The sequence below is a fragment of the Uloborus diversus genome, chromosome 1, assembly GCF_026930045.1.
Source record: "Uloborus diversus isolate 005 chromosome 1, Udiv.v.3.1, whole genome shotgun sequence".
Taxonomy (NCBI): Eukaryota; Metazoa; Arthropoda; class Arachnida; order Araneae; family Uloboridae; genus Uloborus; species Uloborus diversus.
The window spans coordinates 16,558,997-16,578,353 of record NC_072731.1 but is presented as its reverse complement, the minus strand read 5'-3'; the positions used below and the strand labels follow the sequence as shown (position 1 = coordinate 16,578,353).

Sequence of the window (19,357 nt, the reverse complement as noted above, 5' to 3'; positions counted from 1 at the left end):
GATTCGTGATCCTCTGAGCAAAATAAACACTTGTAAAGATTTATTGACGTTTTAGCAATGAGCTCATGTGTTGAAGGACATCTGTTTTCTGCAACATGCTGCGATCGGGAAGGGATCTTTCTGAAATGTTTAATATTCATAGTACTTACGTTAATCTGTTTACCGCTATTCGAAAGCGGAAGTTTTATATAACAGCGACTTTTTCCCGAGATTCTATATCCAAACGGAGAAAGTTCAGAAATGCATTGAAATCTATATTGGCTGAATTCTCTCTATTGCGGTGAAATTCTAAAGCGATATCAGCAGGAATTACTTTCATCAAAACAGGAATTAACATATTCGCGTAACTTTGAAATAAAATGAATTTAAAAAAGAAACGCTCCGACACGCACCCCACGCCCCCCTCCGGGGTCTGACTACCAAACGGCTCGACGTTAAGGGTCACGGATTTGTACAAAATTCTCAATTGGGAGCAATTCTCATTCGATATGAGCCTAGGTAAAGCGTTTTGACTACATAGGCCATGCAGTTCAACTGCAATGAGGGTCCTCTTATTTTTTTCTTCCGCTATTGAATCGCAGTATGTGCGAAGTGCTTGCAATTAAAACAGAACAGGCTTGGAGTTAATTACGAGAAAATGTAATTTATCATCGTTATAATTACGAGCATGAAAGTAGGGGATTACAATCACGATTATGATTATAATCCAGCGGCAAAAGCTCATTTTTTTTTGTCGGATGTCTTTTCATACTTGAGCTCATTTTTTTGCATAGAAAAAGGCGTTCTTTGTAACGCCGAAACACGTGTCTGCAGTAATCTTCAATAAGTGCTATTTGACGTTGTTATTTGTCATCTAACTTTTTAGACCGGAAGATATAAGCCGTACACTCTGAAATACAGCACTGTGAGCACATTTTCAAAAACGACAATGAGCAACGTCCACCAAACCGGAGGAAAACATGTAAGGTACAGTGTGTTCCGTAAGTGGGCGTACCTCTTATTTTGTTTCACAGTGCAGGATATTGTAGCATTGAAAATGATGCCATAGACTCTGTTGTCTTACAACTGGATGGAGCGCCGGTGCATTTCGCGATTCAAAAGTACACAACTACTTGAATACTAATCCTAATACCTACCTACAAGGTATTCCAAAAATGACTGCTACATTTGAAAATGCAAATAAAAACTAAACGAGCAGCGATAGAAATATACCGTTTGTAGACTTATCCTTGGGACAACAGTAAGTTTTCAGACATACAAATTTTCAAAATTAGTTACAAAGTTCGTCAACAGATGGCGCTGCTGGTATTTTAAAAGGTATAAAAGAAAACGCAATCTGCAATATCGCCAAAATGACCGGTATATTTGAAAAAGTAATAAAAACTGAACGCGCAGCTACAGAAATACACTGTTTATCACCAATATGCTTGGAAAAACTGTACATTTTCAGACATTCACGTTTTCCAAATTAACTACAATGTCTGAAATTTACTGTTTTTCCAAGCATATTGCAAATAAACAGTGTATTTCTGCGCTGCGCGGTTACTTTTTTTTTTGATTTTTCAAACAGTATATAACTTAACTTATAGTATATAACTAACAATAGTTCTCACTATATATATTCAACATCCTGAATAAAATGGCGACTCAAAATGAAAGTTTCGCTGTATGACTGAATTAAAAGTGTTTTCTGGTCACTTGCTGTGGAAAAAAAATTTTGAATTTTCAGGTCTGCCTTTACATAAAAGTTCATAAAAAAAAAACCCTCATTTTTTCAAATGCCTCTAAAATCTGTTACATGAAAAAGTTGAAGCTCTTGCTTTCAGGAACGAAGTGCTCATTGGTACTAATAAACTAAAAAAAATAAAAAATTTTGAAATTCACATTTTTGAGAAAAATTTTAAAAAATTTTACTTTTTTTTTTCAAACGACTGTGGAAAAAAAACTAAAGCACACATATCCAAATGTTGCATATGTTTTTAAGAAGAAAAAATATCCTTTTAAATAAAACAAATCACAACAAAATATGTCCAACCGTTTCTGAGATAATAAAGTTTAAAGATTTTGACGAAAATACCAAGTGAGTTATCATCATAGGACCGCCATTTTTGGTGGCCTGTAGCTCGGCTCAGGATTTTTTTTTTTTTGGGGGGGGGGTTACGTATTTTTTAATTTTTTAAATGAATTTTAACATACGTTAAATTCAAAAAAAAAAAAAAAAAACGGAACCATCATGTTACAGCCCTAGTTGAATTGCCATGGATTCTACCTTATATTTACCGTCGAATTGGGTGATTTTGTGACAACAATGGTTAAATTGTTCGAAATAGATTGTGGCATAACTATAAGTGCCAAGATGCTGTTTTTACAACAGGCGGACTGTAGCGTAGCCATTATTTCATTTCGGACGAGGTCCAATGAAATTTGCATGAACTCAAATTCTAGTTTTCATATGTATACAAAGAGGAAAATTACAGTTGGCTTTCTGTTTAACGACTTTCATGGGACCAAGAAAAAAAAATCGTCCTTAAGTAGAAAGCTGCTTGAATGCTTTTAAAACTATAGTGGACCATCTGGGACCGTAAAAAGTTAAATATTGAAAGTCGTTAAATAGCGCGTCATTAAACAGAGATCCATCTGTAAATGTGAAAAAAAAAAAATCGACTTCCTCATTATTACATTTTTTTACTCACTTTAGAGAGGGTCCAGACCCCAAAACCCCTCCCGTCTCTGCGCCACTGTAAGTGCCTTATCGCATTTGAGGTATGAGTAATGGAGGCGAAATAAGGACTGAAAATCGAAACGGGAAGAAGGCGAAAAAGAAAGGAATCGATCTAACAACACGGGACATTGCCCTCTGGGGTTCCATAAAGCAACAAGTAACAAACACAAAATACCACACAGCGTAGGAATTGCGAGCAGCTGATGAACACGCCTTCATACTCGTGACTCCACCTTCGCAAAACATCTGCGTGAACATGGCCCAGAATGCAGCTGTGTCGCGACATGGATGGTATTCCATCGATGTTTATGGCTCTCTGGACGTGAGGGTAACTGTGAGTAACAAACAATCATCATAACTCATGTAGTGTTGAAAATAATCCATGGGGGGGGGGGGGTCAAGCACTTTCAGAACAGTCTTAAAAAAAAAAGAAAAAAACAAATAAGGTTTTACTCACGAAAAAGTGGAAGGTGTGAATTTCGCGTATTCTTTCAGCTAATGTTACTTCTAACTGAGCAACGTGTAGTTGACCTTTCTGAAAAGGGATACAAAATTAAGTTACTTATAAAATAAAGACATTTCACTATGTTAAGATAGATAGATAAGATTTATTAACAAAACAAAATACACATACATAACAGTAAGCAAAATTAAATAAAGTAAAGTTAAAAAACTTACAAATTATAAAACATAAATTACAAAAGTCATAATAAAATATTAAGAAAATCTTGACTATAGTTCAACATGAGTTAGTAGTAAATTCAACAGTAAAGAGCGCCAAAGGCACTGTCCGCAGTGTTTTTGAATTGGTTTAGTATGGAGTACAAACACAAATATGTATTAACAGTAATATTTACAAATTAATTTTACACAAGTAGTAAAAATTTTTCACAGAACAATTATTGGACTGTTTGACTCCAGAAAAAAAAAACAATAACTCGCATTGAAACATTCAATAGTATAAAAAATACAATACAAAATCCCCCCCCCCCCGGTTGGCAAGTCAGTATATTTTATCAGCTAAAAGTTAATTATTGATAGAATGTCGTTATTTTGTATATATTCATTGACTCCTTGTTTATATTTTTTGAAGTTCTTCTCATTCCTAACATCTTCCGTTAGTTCATTAAACAGCCGCGGTGCCAAGTAAAAGAATTGCTTTTTAATAATCGTTTTATTTGGTTTTATAACTTTATATTGTTTACCTGAAATTGGAGTATTATATTTTTTCATTAATTTCAAACCAGTTATTGTTGTTATGCAAAAAATACAATATTCTCTGTGCATATATTTCTCTGATATTATAGATTTTCTCTGACTTTTGTAAAATAGTATCGTTTTTATTAAGTTCTTGTTTAGATCCATAAATTATTTTCAAAATTTTTGCATAAGTTCTATTTAAATTGATAAGATTTGTTTCATAATCACCTCCCCATGCTCAAATACCATACGTAATTATTGAGTTTATCCAAGCATAAAATAAACATCTAAGAAACTTTTTCCCAACTATATTTATCAATAGATAAAGCCAATGTATTCTACCTCTTAATTTCTTCACAAGTTTATCAGTATGGCATTTCCACTTTAAATTTTCACTAAAAGTTATGCCTAAATAATTTATATTTTCGACTCTTTCTATGGTAGGGCAGTTACAGTTATTTGTGCAGTCACATATTGGTTCGTGATATTTTATGCCTAAATCAATTTTATTAATTAATTTCTTTTTTAAATCAAACTTTATATATTTTGTTTTATTTATATTAAGAGATAACATATTGTCAATTAACCATTTATTTATAGCAGTTAAATCAAGTTCTATTTGGTTTTTTATATCATTAATGCTCCTTGCAGAATATGTTAATGGTGTATCATCTGCGTATAGAGTAATTGTACCGTATAATTTAATGTACGACATGTCATTGATATATATTAAAAAAAGTAAAGGACCTAAAAAACAGAACTCAAAGTTTCCATTAAACCATTTTTTATGAGAATTTTTCCACGTAGCCAACAGGATAACTGCTTTGTGTTTTTTACATACCTGACACATACATTATCTTGGGAGATAGTTTCCAGTGCGCAAACATTCGGAACATTCAATTCATACAATTTGTACAAAACAAAACATATTGTTATTCTGTCCATTTCCCCATATCATTAGCGTATGCTTTTTGTAACTTTGCCGTTTATTAACCAACTTCAAAAATGGAGGTTAAGCATTCTTCTGCGACTTTTTATGTACGTTATCCGATTTCTCAAAAACGCTTGACCGATTTGAAAAATTATTTTTTTTGTTTGAAAGGATATACTTCCCAGGTGGTCCCATGGTGGTTTGGTCTATGTCTGATAAAAGTTCTGCAGAAATCCAAGAAACTTCAAATTTCCTACATTGCGGCTGCATAAATGACTCACGTCAGCGGGCAGAGTTTAACGATGCGTCAGAGGTCACGTGGTTTTGCCGTGGAAGATGCATTTTCAAGGCAGAGGTTTTGTCTTTGTCTTGAACAATATTTGATTCTCCTATCATTGGGTTAATTTTCAAGGAGCTGCCTGTAAATTTTAATTACATTACCACTGAATATAACTAACAAGGCAGTACATTAAATGTATTTTGCTACTAAAATGAATTTATTAATTTAATGTTTATTTTAAGAATAAATAACTTTATTTAGTCATTAAATTATTAGCTTTTTTCAGTATATCAGTTTTTAAACATATTTAGTGTTCACTTCAAGGAAAATTGTAGACGTACGCCCCCTCCCCCACCCCGATGATTTAATTTTTATTCCTTACTATGTAATTATATTGTAACTGGTGTCTGCTTTCTGAAGTTTGATCAGTATTCTAGATTTACTATTTCATGATGTCGTCAATTCAATTTAAATTATGGGAATACTAAATAACAGACTTGAAAACACGAGAAAGTTCTAAATGCGTAGGATGTTTTTTTTTTTTTTTTTTTTTTTTTTTTTTTCCCCGAATACTTGAAGAAGCCAGAACCGATTTGGAAGTCCTTCTGGGAAAAAAACCGATAAATAGTTCTTTTTTTATTCCAATTTAGACCCAATTTTTATATAAATTCCCGAATGTGGGGGTGAAAAATTACTTGCATATGTTAATATTACGTATTGTTGGAAAGAGTAGAATTTCCCGCGTCATATGCAATTTGTTTCAATGCTTTAACATAATTACGGCGGGAGTTATTTGCGTTTATAGCTCGAATATTTTAGGCTTTGCTGCAATTTACGGACTACTTTCTTCATTACATCTGTCAATAAGAAGTGAAGGAACTTTCCCACAGTTTTATTTTTAACACCATTGAATAAAACGACTTTTTTTTACTCCAGATCTATCTCGACCTGTGGTCGAAGAACTAAACTTCTATCTCAAGAGCAAAAAAAGTTACAAGCCTTTTTAAATCAAATTCAAAAAACCTCATGTCCATTCAAATTGTTAGCCATTTCCTTTCTCATTTTGATTCCTTAAACTTATTTTATTTTGTGTTTCCATTGTTACGCGTTTTAAATCCCTCTTTATCGATTTAATTTCTTAAAAGTATTTTAGTATATTTATTCTGTCGTCAATGTTTGGAAGGGAAATTTTGCATGATGTTTTTTTTTTATTTACTAATTTAGGCCAGATTGTTGAATATACGTCACTTGATACAATTTTTATTTTCAAGATAGACCGGGCAAAGCCGGGCAATGCAGCTAGTCGTAAATAGTTAGTTAGGTATCCAAATAAGTCATTGCACAGTAATTAAAATCAGTGCTTATTTTATAAATGGGTGTTTAGTTTAATTAACTTTTGTACTGGAATGGGGTCGTTTCCAAAATTTTAAAAGTATATTTTTCTGAAGGAGCATGCTTAAAAACATAGGATCTGACCTTTTTGTTAAGTAATTTGTATAAGTTTAATATTTAAAAAAAAATATTTTAATCGGTGCGCTTTTATTGTTTACGTTTCTGCCGATGACATCACAAATGATGAAATGCCCTTCACCAATGCCATTCACAGACCACAATATTTAATTCGCTTCTTTACTCACATGTGTTGTTAACGAATGGTTGATAGAAAGCGCAGAGTGCAATATTTAATTCGTTCCTTGATTATCAGAACGTGAAAATGCAGCAGACAGATACGCCAAAATACATCATTTGTGATGTCATAAAGATAATGCCCTATTTTCAGAATCGGACATTTAAAAAATTAATTACTAAAGATTAAGCGTTGGGAAAATGAAAGTTTAATTCTCGCTCCATGATATTTTTTGTTTTGCTTATTCTATCAATTTCAGTGACTAAAAGTAGTATTTATTTTGACTGAAGGAAACAACCCCATCTTCTATATATATAAAAATGAATGTTTGTCTGTATGTCATCGATGAAGTCAAAAACTACTGGACCGATTATTATGAAAATTGCTATATATATATGTATTTTTCCACGGAGAAGGTGCATAATATGCTCATTGAAGCCACTCGCCACCAGGTGGCACTGCGGAGTAGCAACTTCTGCCCCGTTCAACCGATTGTCATGAAAATCAGTATAATGATGCATTTTTTTGTTGGAATAGCAACGCGCGTCGGGTACAGCTAGTTGTAAAATAAATTTGATGTTTAGATTTGGGCAGTAAATTGTATGTAAGTATGACCAATTATTTTTTACTTTTTAGTTTCTCTTCGGTTTTTGAAGTCGGTTCATTTTTTATTCAAAAATATGTTTTAACATTGGGTTTGATTGCTGCTTGAAATGAAAAAAAAAAAGTTCATTGATTCCATAATGTTTTTACTTCATTTGTTTCCAATTAATTAATTTGTTACATTTCGAATAAGTTTTTATGTTATGTGTTTTTTTATTTTATTTATTTATTTATTTTTATTTTTATTATTATTTTTTCTTAATGTTTTCTTCTTGATTGTGTCCAAACACAAAATTTAAATGTTAGCTCACATCGCTTTAAAAGAAAAGAAAAAGAAACCCAATTGAGTGTTTTTCTACATGCCTCTCTTAACTTGTGATAATATCAGGGAGGAAGAAGGGAGGAGATAAAGCTTTCGTATATAGAGGTGGCAACATTTGTTCACTTTTTTTAGAGGGCGCTGTCGATCAGGGTGCTTCCGACAATCGCAACAGATCAATGAAAATGATGCTAAGTTCCTCATTCTTTTAGAGGCAGCTATTAAAGCAAAACAAGAAAAAAAACTACTAGACATTGAGTGAAATAAGGGACTAATATAGTGGACGAAGTATGGTTCTCATCTAAAGGAAATTAGTGCAGAACTTTCATGGAAAAATTCAATTTACTTTTCATAATCATCATGCCGAATTCGTCTGCTAGCGATATGTTTTTTGCGTTGTGCAATGTTTTATTATTACGAGCAGAAATTTTTCTATTTTTCAAAATAAGTGATGGATTGAGAACACAGTAGAATTAATTATGTCAATACTTTTTTAAAATTAATTGCAAATTTCGCGACCCATTTCAAAAACTAATTAATAGCGAAATAATTTATAACTTTGACAACTTTTAACAGATATAAAGAGATGATAATGTTTTATTTGCAAAATTTCAAGTTGGTATTTTTTGTAATTACTTTATTTAAGTATTTACTAGGACTCGACCGATGCATCGGCGCCGATGGTTCAACAATTTAGCCATCGGCATCGGCATCGGCGGCCGATGCTAAGTTGCAGGAAACATCGGCCCATCGGCCTTATAAAACATCGAAAAGCCGATGGAATTGGCCGATGTTTTTGAAAAAAAAGGACCTTTGTTGTTTTACTTTTTAATACAAAGTAAAGGGAGTTATTGTTTTTATATAAATAGTTTACTTAAATTTACTTAATTTTACATTATTATAATATTACTGAAATCTTAGTTATATGTTCAATTAAAAAAAATCAGTTGTTCATTAAACAGTCTCTTTGTTTTTCTTCTTTTTCTTTTCTTTTCTTTTTTTTTATAGCTGTTGTTCTTTGTCTTCCATCATACAGCAGTCAAAAAAGGAGAAGTATAACTACACCCTATACAGATTGTACGTAGTACGATTCAAAAATTCGGGGACAAGCTGTATAAAACCTTACCTAGAATAGTTCTCATTACCGAAGCACATCCACCTTCAAAAGGTTACCCTTGAACTACTATGTACTTCTGCCAGTGTTCATATAACTTTTGGAAACACTCCTGGAAGCCATTTTTCGCTACGTTCTGTGATGCTGCTTTACCTTCTCCTGACGAAAGAAAGCGGCGTCCATGCAAATGTTTTTTTTTTTTGCTGGGAACAGGTAAAAGTCACACGGAGCTAAGTCCGATAAAACGTTATGTTTTTTTTTTTTGTCATATCAGAGTATTGACCAATCGAACCATGCATCCTCAACATGAAAGTCGCCTTCTTCCCCACGATGAAGTTAAAGCAGTAGCTCAAGAGGTTGCGATAAATGTCTTCCAGGAGTCCTTCTAAAAGCTATACGAACGTTGGCACAAGTGCATAGTAGTTCAAGGTGACTATTTTGTAGATAGATGTACTTCGGTAGTGTGAACTATTCAGGGTAAGGTTTTATACAACTTGCCCTCGAACTTTTAGATCATACCACGTGCGTAGGTGTTTTCAACTTACTATTTCATAACGTTTTTGAGTGACGCAAGTTTATGCGCATAAAAACATCACAAGACAATTTACGATAATTAACTAAGGAGGCGTTCAAAATGGATATTTCTGTCATCTATATGTTCTTAGGTACATATGCATGTACAAATGTGCCGAAAAAACTTGTGAAGTTTCAATTGGGTGATCGTAAAATAGAAATTTAGATCGAAATCTGATTTTTTTTTTGTGATTACAATTCCTTATTCGTAGAAAGGAAGTAGAGTGAAATGAATCAATGATCCTTTAAATCCCTGACATTGTTATCAATTTATTTCTTTTTTTTTTTTGCCATCGGCCAACGGCATCGGCCATCCGCCATCGGCAATCGGCCATTTGGAGGAAAACAATCGGCCATCGGCCATCGGCCATCTTTGAACAATCGGCCAACAATCGGCATCGGCCCATCGGCCAAAAAATGCCATCGGTCGAGCCCTAGTATTTAATTAGTGGTTAGACCTATTTGTTGTTGTTTTTTTATTATTATTTTTTTAATTTTGATGTTTATTTATTTATTTTTTAATCTTTACATTTTTTCCCCAACTAAAAGAACAATTTATTTCATCCTTTTGCTTAAACCTGCAAAAACAATAATTTGAAGGTCTTATTAAACACATATTCGGTACGGTAATCGACAACAAGTGCGAAAAATTCGAGAAAACTCATTTATAAGAAAAAAAAACATGTACAATAAGAGTGAGTTGTGATTATCGACAACTTGATTAATTTCCACAGAAAAGCTCACAATCAATTCAAATAAGTATTCTAGTATTCTTAAATATATTAGATAATATAATAAGTTTTTGGAATTAAAAAGGAACGTGATTTAAAGGGATTAGACCACGCTTTGACTTGATTAAAAATTGTATGCGACGTGAAAGGTGTTCATAGAGGTCGTGAACAGCATTTGATGGAATAAGAAGCATTTTTCCTCTAATTGTCTCTAATTCCAAAAGCGTAGATGGTGGAGGAAATCGAGAACGGAGTTTTGACTCCAAGTATCCCCACAAATTGTAAAAAAGCAGTCGAAAACTTTGCACTATGGAATAAATTGTAAAACGACGCAACGTGTATAAAGTACAAATAAAGTATTAAAATAGAGTTAGCAAACAGCTGTTTCGGGGCTGTCAAACGCAAGACCCTTCATCAGTGCATAAAAGAAGAATGAAAAACTCACCAATGTACACCAAACGACAAATGAACGAAAAATGGAATGAAGCAAAGTAAATAGACATGGAAACCGGAAACACTGCTTCACAGACAGCAATGACATCTATAGTGAGGAAAACGTCACCAAACAGAAAACAGTTTTTAAAGATTAGATTTTTCAAACAAACGCCCCCTTTCCCTGGTGTTTGGAAATCTTATCTTTAAAAGCTTTTTTCTGTTTAGTGACGTTTTCTGCACTATAGGTGCCGTTGCTGTTCTGTGACGTAATGTTTCCGGTTTCCATGTCTATTTAGTTTGCCTTCATTACATTTTTCATTCATTTGTCATTTGGTCTACATTGGTGGGCTCTTCATTCTACTTTTATGCACTGATAAAGGGACTTTCATTTGCCAACCACGAAACAGCTGTTTGCTGAGTTTTTAACTCTATTTTAATACTTTATTTGTATTTTATATACGTTGCGTCGTTTTACAATTTATTCCTACAAATATTCAATAATGTTCAAGTCAGGAGCCTCAGTGAGCCAAGCAAAATGTCCTGTTTACTCTTTATGCTCTTCAAAACCATTTTGGAGGATTTTAGCAGTGTCGATAGACATCAGTACTACCAATATTCACCGAAACGCGGCGTTTTATGACTTATACCATGTTATACTCGTGTTTTTCAAGAGCCATATAGCGGCTTAATAAATTTGATTTTTTTCTCAAATTGTTGCATCTTGCTTGTTTTTTACATATTATAGTCATAGTCATCATATCACATTCCTCCCCCCCCTTTTTTTTTCAAATAGCGATAAACTGTATAATTATGTGTTTTTTTTTTTTTCTTTGCTTCAATAATTATTGTAATCGGTATTCTTCTGGTGGGCGATATTTCCTCATCTCATTTTCAGTACGGTCCCTTATAATTTTGAAATTGAATATCTTGGTGAATGTTGGTATTACTAATAAATTACTATAAAAAGTTGGTATTACTATAAAAAGTTAGGTTTTGTATCGTTTCACTAAACACTTTTTTTGCTTCAAACTTTTAATATCCTAACTCTGTATCTCATTTTGACCATTTTTGCAATTGGAAGTATGTACCTAGTAGTTTAAACAAGTTACGCGAAATATACCCAATGGACGCATTGGAAAAATTCAAATGAACTTTACAACGATTAAAGAAAAATAATGAATAAAGCAGAAAGTAAAAATGGTTCGAAATGAATACATTATAGTACTGCATTCAGTAAAAGGAAATTTGCAATTAGTTGAGAGTTAAAAGTTTGAAGATGATTCTTATGGTAATTTAAAAAATGTGTGCATTATTACAATATTCATAAATGTTCACCGTTCAAAAGAACGGTCGTTCATTTTTTAGGAGATCGTTCTGACCCGTTTCTATTACGGATTCGTTCTTTTAGACCTGTTCGTTCATGAACGACACATACCTAATATAAATGGATCAACTCATAATTTGCTCACACTATTCTGTATCATGTATGTGTGTTTAAAAGAAAGAATCGCTGTCTGTGTGAGGACCGATATCTACTTAGGGCCAGAGATTAGCAAATAGCATTTTGAGCCAAAAGTCTTGAATGTATTTCATGCTTGAATTAAAAAAAAAAAAAAAAAAGAAAATTGAGGCACATGTTTCTTTTTTGATGTAAAGACAACATAAGGGAGTTCTATACAGCACAATTTTAAATGTTGCAGAGTTTCACACGAGTTTTATTGGTGACACCAACGTACCTATCAAGCCAAAATTCAATTGCACGTCAAGTGCTGTTACGCAGAAATTCAGCAAGTATTCCTATAATAACCTGAAGGGTTCATTATTTTAATTTTTCGATATCCAGAACTGAAGTTGGTACAGTGAAACCTGTAAATTAGAACACCTAAGTCGACCGCTTTTGTAAGGTACAGAATTAGTCCTTTACAGCAAATTCCCTATTATCCGCAGGGCGATTTATCCGTGAGTCAATCAACAATCAGGAACATGTATTTTCCCGGCAAAAAGCAAATACCAATATTTTTTTTTTTTTTTTTTTGCAAATTTAAACTCAGTTGTTTTTGTTTTACTTATTTATTTATTGCGCTTTCTTCACCGAACATACACGTGTTCTGTATTGATGTTCAGTTCTATTGTGCAAAAATAAAAATATTTTTACTCTACGGTATTGCAATTGGAAGTATGTATCTAGTAGTACATACATTTTAAGATATTGACATTTGAATAATTAACATTACATACATTTTGAAATTTAGTTTCAAAGCTTTGACTTCAATTCACGAGTCGAACAGCACCATGCTGCGGACGCTCGCTGGTGAGACGGATTCACTCTATCTACCAGTTTGTTGGCACTCTCAGCTTCAATGAGATGACATCTGCCTACAGCTCGGTTATTCACTATGCTAGACTGAAGAGTTCTAACAAGAACGGAACTGCAGTCTCTAGCTGTGATAACCGGGCTGTCTGATACATTGCAAGTAGTTCTGGGCTACCTGGCTTGGGGCGGTGATTTACTGCTAAAAAGTTTCATTGTTTTTTGAGAGTATTACACATCAATACAGCTACGTTTATGAGGAGGAACGATTTGTACCTTATTTGTCCCTCATTTCAGTCTTTTTGCGGTTTATCCACGATTTTCATTACCCGCGGCACTCGTGCCACCCATTTTCGCGGATAATCGGGAGTTTACTGTATTATGTTTATCAACTTCTATAAGTTGAGTGCGTGTCTAAAATGACCACTTAAGTACTTACTGCACCGCGCATGGTCCACTTACACAGGTTTCACTGTACACACGATTGCAGCAGTTTTGCTCTCATGGAACCAAGGCTTAATTGACATATGAGCCCAGCTCAAGCACCATTTTCCAATTTTCAGGGAGCTTTCACATATTAGGCGAAATTCAGACCATTTAAGCAATAAAATGAGTCTTCAAATCCTACTTCCTATACCTCGGAAATTAAGCCCTATATGGAACCACAAAACATGATTTGCTTTTCTCTGTACCTGTTTATCGACCTGGTCAGTCAGCAGTTTTTCCCGAGAAGTACACTTAAAAAGATGAGTTAATTGATGAGTGCAGAATATTGTTTTGAAGGTCTCAGCTTTACCACGTAGCGAAGATATCTAGAACACTTTTGCGGCGCTAAAGCAACCATAAAAAAAAACATTTTCAATTGAAAGTTTTTAATATTAATGTACACACTGTCGTGAGCAGGTGAAGGGCAGTAACTGCAAATTTTTCATTTTTCATTTTTTTTTTTTTTGAGCAATCACATTTGCTTATTGCTTTCATTTGACTGTTTTGATGTACTATCATTTTATTTTCCCACCAGCACCCTCTGCAGCATCACCGTCGACCGGCTCCTCACTATGCTGCCCTTAGCTGCTCCTATAGCGAAAGCCGCCTCCAGGTTGCATCCATATGCTACACACATGCGCACACATACACAACTACACACGCACACGCGCGCGCACACACATACACAAACACATACATACACTCACACGCATACATACAAACACTTACACATACACACACACCTACACACATCTACCCACACACTCATCACACTCATGCCTGCACACAGACACAAACACATATGTCTACACACACATACACATTCCCCACCACACACAAACACTCATACACATAACTACCCACACACTCATACCTGCACACAGACACAAACACACATGCCTACACAGACATACACATACCTCTTTACACACAAACACACATTACCCTCCCACACACATAAACACACATGCCTACATACACACACTCGTAATTGCGAAAAACAAAATTTGAATTCAAGAGTTCAAAATTCAAATTAATTTATTTCCCAATTTTTGTCATCCATTGAACTTTAACTTTATTGCACAAGCTTGCTTATTTGGTTTCCGCTGAAAACAAAGCGAAAAAAACTCGTCTAAATCCAACATTTCCAGTATTGAATAGAAAAAGCGTTTCATGAAAGACCTCGAAAACTCATTTCTGCAGATACTGCCGTTTACCAGCCCACGGCAGCATATTTATTGTATCACTGGTGTGAATACACTCAAGTTATGTGCGTTTCAGTTTTCTTTCAGAATTCCATTACAAAAATTTAGAGAGTTTTTATGTTTACTTACTACGAAGTCTGGACTGAAAAAGTTGTTCAATATTTCCTCGCCACATTTTTGCTGAAACGAAAGGTTTTGTTAGAAGTAACATAGTCTCAGAAAAATATAGCATCAAAATAGTTACATAAAATAGGCTTAGTGCATTCGTGAAGCGACAGTTGAATTTTAAACTCTGCTATAGCAAAGTTGTTTATAAAAATGTGTATGGGGAAAGTGGTCATACATGAAATAAATGGCTGTATGTTGAGAATGAATGTTTGTATGAGTTTAAAGTTTTTTTTTAGAACTAAGCAATTAGGAACTACATTCCGAATTCAAACTTTTATTACTGGCAATACTTTATTTAGTGAAAAATTAAATCGTTTTGTGTGCATATGTAACATGCAAAAATCCGAACACTTCTTTCAGTTTAGCTGAGAAATTTTGTTTACTGGAATTTTAAACTGATAGATGGCACAGGAAGCTTCCTACAGATCTCAAGAAAGCCTGCTCATTAGTAGCTATACCGTAAAATTTTTTTTGAAAGGTTACCAGTATTAATGGTTGGAACTTTTCACTAATTCCGGAGTGTGTAGTATGATTGTTTTAAAAACTGAAATTGTTGGAGGAACCCTGCGATACGGTTTGTGCAGCGCATGCGTAAAGATCAGCATTGGCACAAATCTGGAAAACTCTTATTAGCGAAACGAAAACCGACTTTTATGGCCGAGCGATAAAAAAACTCTTGCTTTGGGACCTGTCTCTGAGTTCGCGTTGTGATGTTCTGACATCACTCAGGTTATTTCCTTCTTGGTGCAATAAAAGTGTCTTCTTTGTGTATTAAAATAAATAAGTAATTGGTTTATCTTGGTTGTGAAACAGCATGAAATTGATAAATATTGAATAGGCGAATGATCGAAAGCAAAAGCTGTAAAGAAATAATTCCATAAATTGTGTGTGAACCTAAACTGAAGCCAAACCTCTAATCTTCTGCTGCTTTTTTAAAACGAAAAATGCGCAATGCGCTTCGAATCAGGAGGAAAATTTTACTTCCTTATTTAATGTCAATTTACTTAGGGAATTTTTTTACTTAGGGGAAAAATACTACTTTTCTCACTTTTTAAATAATGTTCAAAAGTAAGCCATTATCATCTTATTCTAAATAAACCAATCATTATCACTACTGAAATCTGAATAAGTCAGTCATTACAAGTTTTGCGAAAATAAGCAGAAATTTGAAAAAAATCGATAGTTTTCTATTGATAAAGTCATCATAAGTTTCGGAAGAATCGCTAAAAACCTAAAACAGATTGATATAATCCTTAACATTTTTTATAAAACCGTGAAAACTGATAAATTTTCGTAAGAATTAAGAAAAGGAGTAAGTAAGATTGAATTCCAACTAATGTTGCTTAAAAAAACTGACCCCCTAGGAATCCACTCAGTCCTAAATCCGCCTATGGGGATACCGAGTTCTTTATTAATGTAATGTAAAATAACAATAAGAAATGTTTAAGTGTTTAAAGAATTTCTCTTATTTATTATCCACCTAAATTGAAAAACCTGGATTTAATGATCACTTTACCCCACCAGACCGTATTCGATACCAATACCATCTAATTTAAGTGGTAAATAAAACATATTGTTATAAATTGTTTTTATTGATAGAGTATTTATGTTCTAAATTACCACTTGGAGAACCTGAGCCCCTACGAGCATACCGATTAGGGGTTTAAGGGAGAAAGAAGCGGCTGATGTAAGAGTAAATTTTTCAAAATGGGGATCAGTCCAACTTAGCCTCGATAGATGGCCCAGTCACCACAGTTCTAGCATAGTTCTGAATGGGAGACTGCAAGGCTCTAGGAACTTTGCACCCATGGTAAGTGCTAAGATGGACCAAAGAACTTTCGGACCTCGGACCTGCGGATTCAAAAGGCTCGTACTCCTCATAGATTAGTAGTATTGAATAATTGAAAATTCTTTCATTTATGATCCAAACTTTTCAGAGAAGCCCACTTCTTACCTCGTATGATGATGCATCATCACAAATCCAACTCTCGCCCTTTGCAGTTCTGTCTTCAAGTCCAAGACAGATCTCCGTATTGTTTCTGAGAAAACTAAGTCCCTAAGTGGGTAAAAATAAGAATTAATTTCAATTTCATCCACAATCAATCATTTGCCTCAGTTACGTTAGTGCCCTTATGATGTTGCTTGCACTAATTGACTTGAACATTTTACAAGACAGCGCTGCATGCGTTTTCATTTTGATTCACCAGTTTTTCAGGTGTTAAAACGTTATTTTAGCGTAGCGATAAGCTAAATCCACAACCACCAGTAGTTGGATGGCAGGGTTTCAAAAAAACCCAGGGTTTTTCGAAAAGCGTAGCCCACCTGTGTTTTTGATCAAATACACAGATTTTTGGGGTTATAACATCCATTGCATAAATTAAATCAGAGAGCGCATTGGCAGTGTGCGTCCGGAAGGAGCGCACATATGCCTCTATGTTATAAAAACTGTTCTTGATTATTTAGTTAGTTAGTCGTTAGTGAGTTGGTTGGGCGATGTTTCTGTCTCTTTATTTGTTTGCTTAGTTGAATTGATTTGCATGATTTGGTTTTACACTTGTTAAATAAATGTATTGTTTTTACTTGAAAGAATTATTGAGATACAGTCCACATAAGCTACACAAGAGCATCGTACAGTTTGGTCCGTGTGACCAGAATTGAATCGCGTTGAAACTGAGATGTTTGAAATTGAAAAATTGCAATGACGGAACCTGCTACGAAAGAAGTTGCTGATTTAACAATACGAAATAGAAAACGAGGAGCCATCATATGCCAAACTACACGAATTGAAAGTTGTGCAAATTCTGAAACTACGCCCGATTCAAAAGTGTTAGAATTGAAATTGTCTTCATTGAATAACTTGGAAGAAAGAATCGATTTGTTGCGAAATTAATGTTTTTGTACTCTTCTAAATGACAAAGACGTGGAAAAGTTTGGAGGAACTTGACAGAGGTCTAGGATTATCTGGAAAAAACTGAAGCAAGTATCTTCAATTTGTTAAAAATTCAAAATGTTTCAAGTAGTGAAGCTGAAAATGTTGTGAACAACCGCAAATTCTAAAATCAAGTTGCCAACTATTTCATTACCGCATTTTTCGATTAAATATACCGAACGGTAAACCTTTAAATCGCAATTTATTACTTTAATTGATAGTAATAAACAACTGTCGAATTCACAAAAAATGTTTTATTTGCAGTCAGCGTTGATAGGAACAGCAAAACAACTGCAGAATATTGATGATTCGTATTCTTCTCTGTTTGAAGCATTTAAAAATAGGTATGAAAATAAAAGATTGATTGTTCAAAGTCATATATCTGAAATATTAAATACAAACGAATCAAAGTTAAAATCCCAAGGATTTGCGCTATTTAAAGGATAATTTGCTTAATAATTTAAGAGCTTTATACAGCAGATTTGAATATGAATGCTTTATCAGAAGCAATTTTAATGACTTGTATGCTACAACGGCTTGATGAAGAATCAAGAAAGGTATTCGAAATGTCTTCGAATTGTAATGATATGCCAAATTGGGAAAAATTCATTGAGTTTTTGTTAAATATTCAAGCTTTAGAGAATGCACAACGTAGTGTTCCCGTTGCAAAATGTAAACAAGAATGTGTACCTAAACAAAAAAAGTTTCGTATTACAAAATAACAATGTTATTTGTCCTGTATGAAATGAAAATAATTTAACACATAAGTGTAAGAAATTTCTAGATTTACCTTTCCAAGAAAAATTGAATTTAGTGCGTAAATTGCAATTATACTTTAATTGTTTGAGGAATCATACACGGTCATAATGTACCAGGTTAAATTATACATGCAGAACTTGTTAAAAATCTCACCATTCCATGCATCATGGAGCTTATTTCGCAAAAAAAAGATTTCGATAACTGTAATAATCCCAAAATGTTAGTGACTAATTCCCGACATCACGCAATAAATTTGGAAAAACCAATTTTCCGAAATAGGGTTTTTTTTTTTCAGTGGGGCCACCCGAAAGAATCCGGGTGGGTTTTTTCAGGTTGGAGCCCGCTTTGGCGAACCCTGGTTCATGGTAGCTACTGGTGGTTGACTCTTAAAATGGAAAATATAAGTGAAATAACAAGATAAATTCTTGTGCCAAAAGATGAGCTAAGAATCACCTAAGAGGGAAGCATTGCAAATTTAAATACCACTTCGTAACTTGCAATTCTGTACAATTTTAGAATTTCGCTTGTTAATTAATTTCTTTTTTTTATACGTGTCGACAGTTTAGTGTCAATTACTAGTGGCTTTAACGTTTTTCGACTTTTCATAAAACCTTTATGATTAACATAGTTACCCTGCAAAAAGTACTGCAAATCTCTCGATTTCAATTAATATTGTGAAAAAATAAATAATAGATATTCTTAGTGTGATTTTCAAATGCACTGACACATTAGGTTCGACACAGTTTGAAAATATTTGTGTTATAAACATTAAAACTTTCATAGGATTCCTTACAATGAATTTCTAACCAGATGACTATTCGTGACTTAATTTGCTTCGACTTTAATTCCAAAATTTTCTTGGCAAGTCACCGCTTTTCTCATGAATTTACCTTTATAAACCATTCTGTAATTTCTTTTCTAAAAATAAATAATCCAAAAAATCTTGATTTTACTCTCTCAAATA

General features: G+C 33.7%; 1 protein-coding gene across 1 annotated transcript in view; it reads right to left on the bottom strand.

The window, feature by feature from the left end:
- LOC129228230 (uncharacterized) overlaps positions 1-19,357 on the bottom strand; it is a 49,500-nt gene that overhangs the window by 9,011 nt on the left and 21,132 nt on the right. Inside the window, exons 4-6 of the mRNA XM_054862899.1 lie at positions 16,660-16,761; positions 14,667-14,717; positions 3,180-3,257 (exon numbers count right to left, since the gene is read on the bottom strand). Coding sequence (XP_054718874.1) covers positions 3,180-3,257; positions 14,667-14,717; positions 16,660-16,761 — 231 coding nt within the window. The remainder of the gene's footprint in view (positions 1-3,179; positions 3,258-14,666; positions 14,718-16,659; positions 16,762-19,357) is intronic.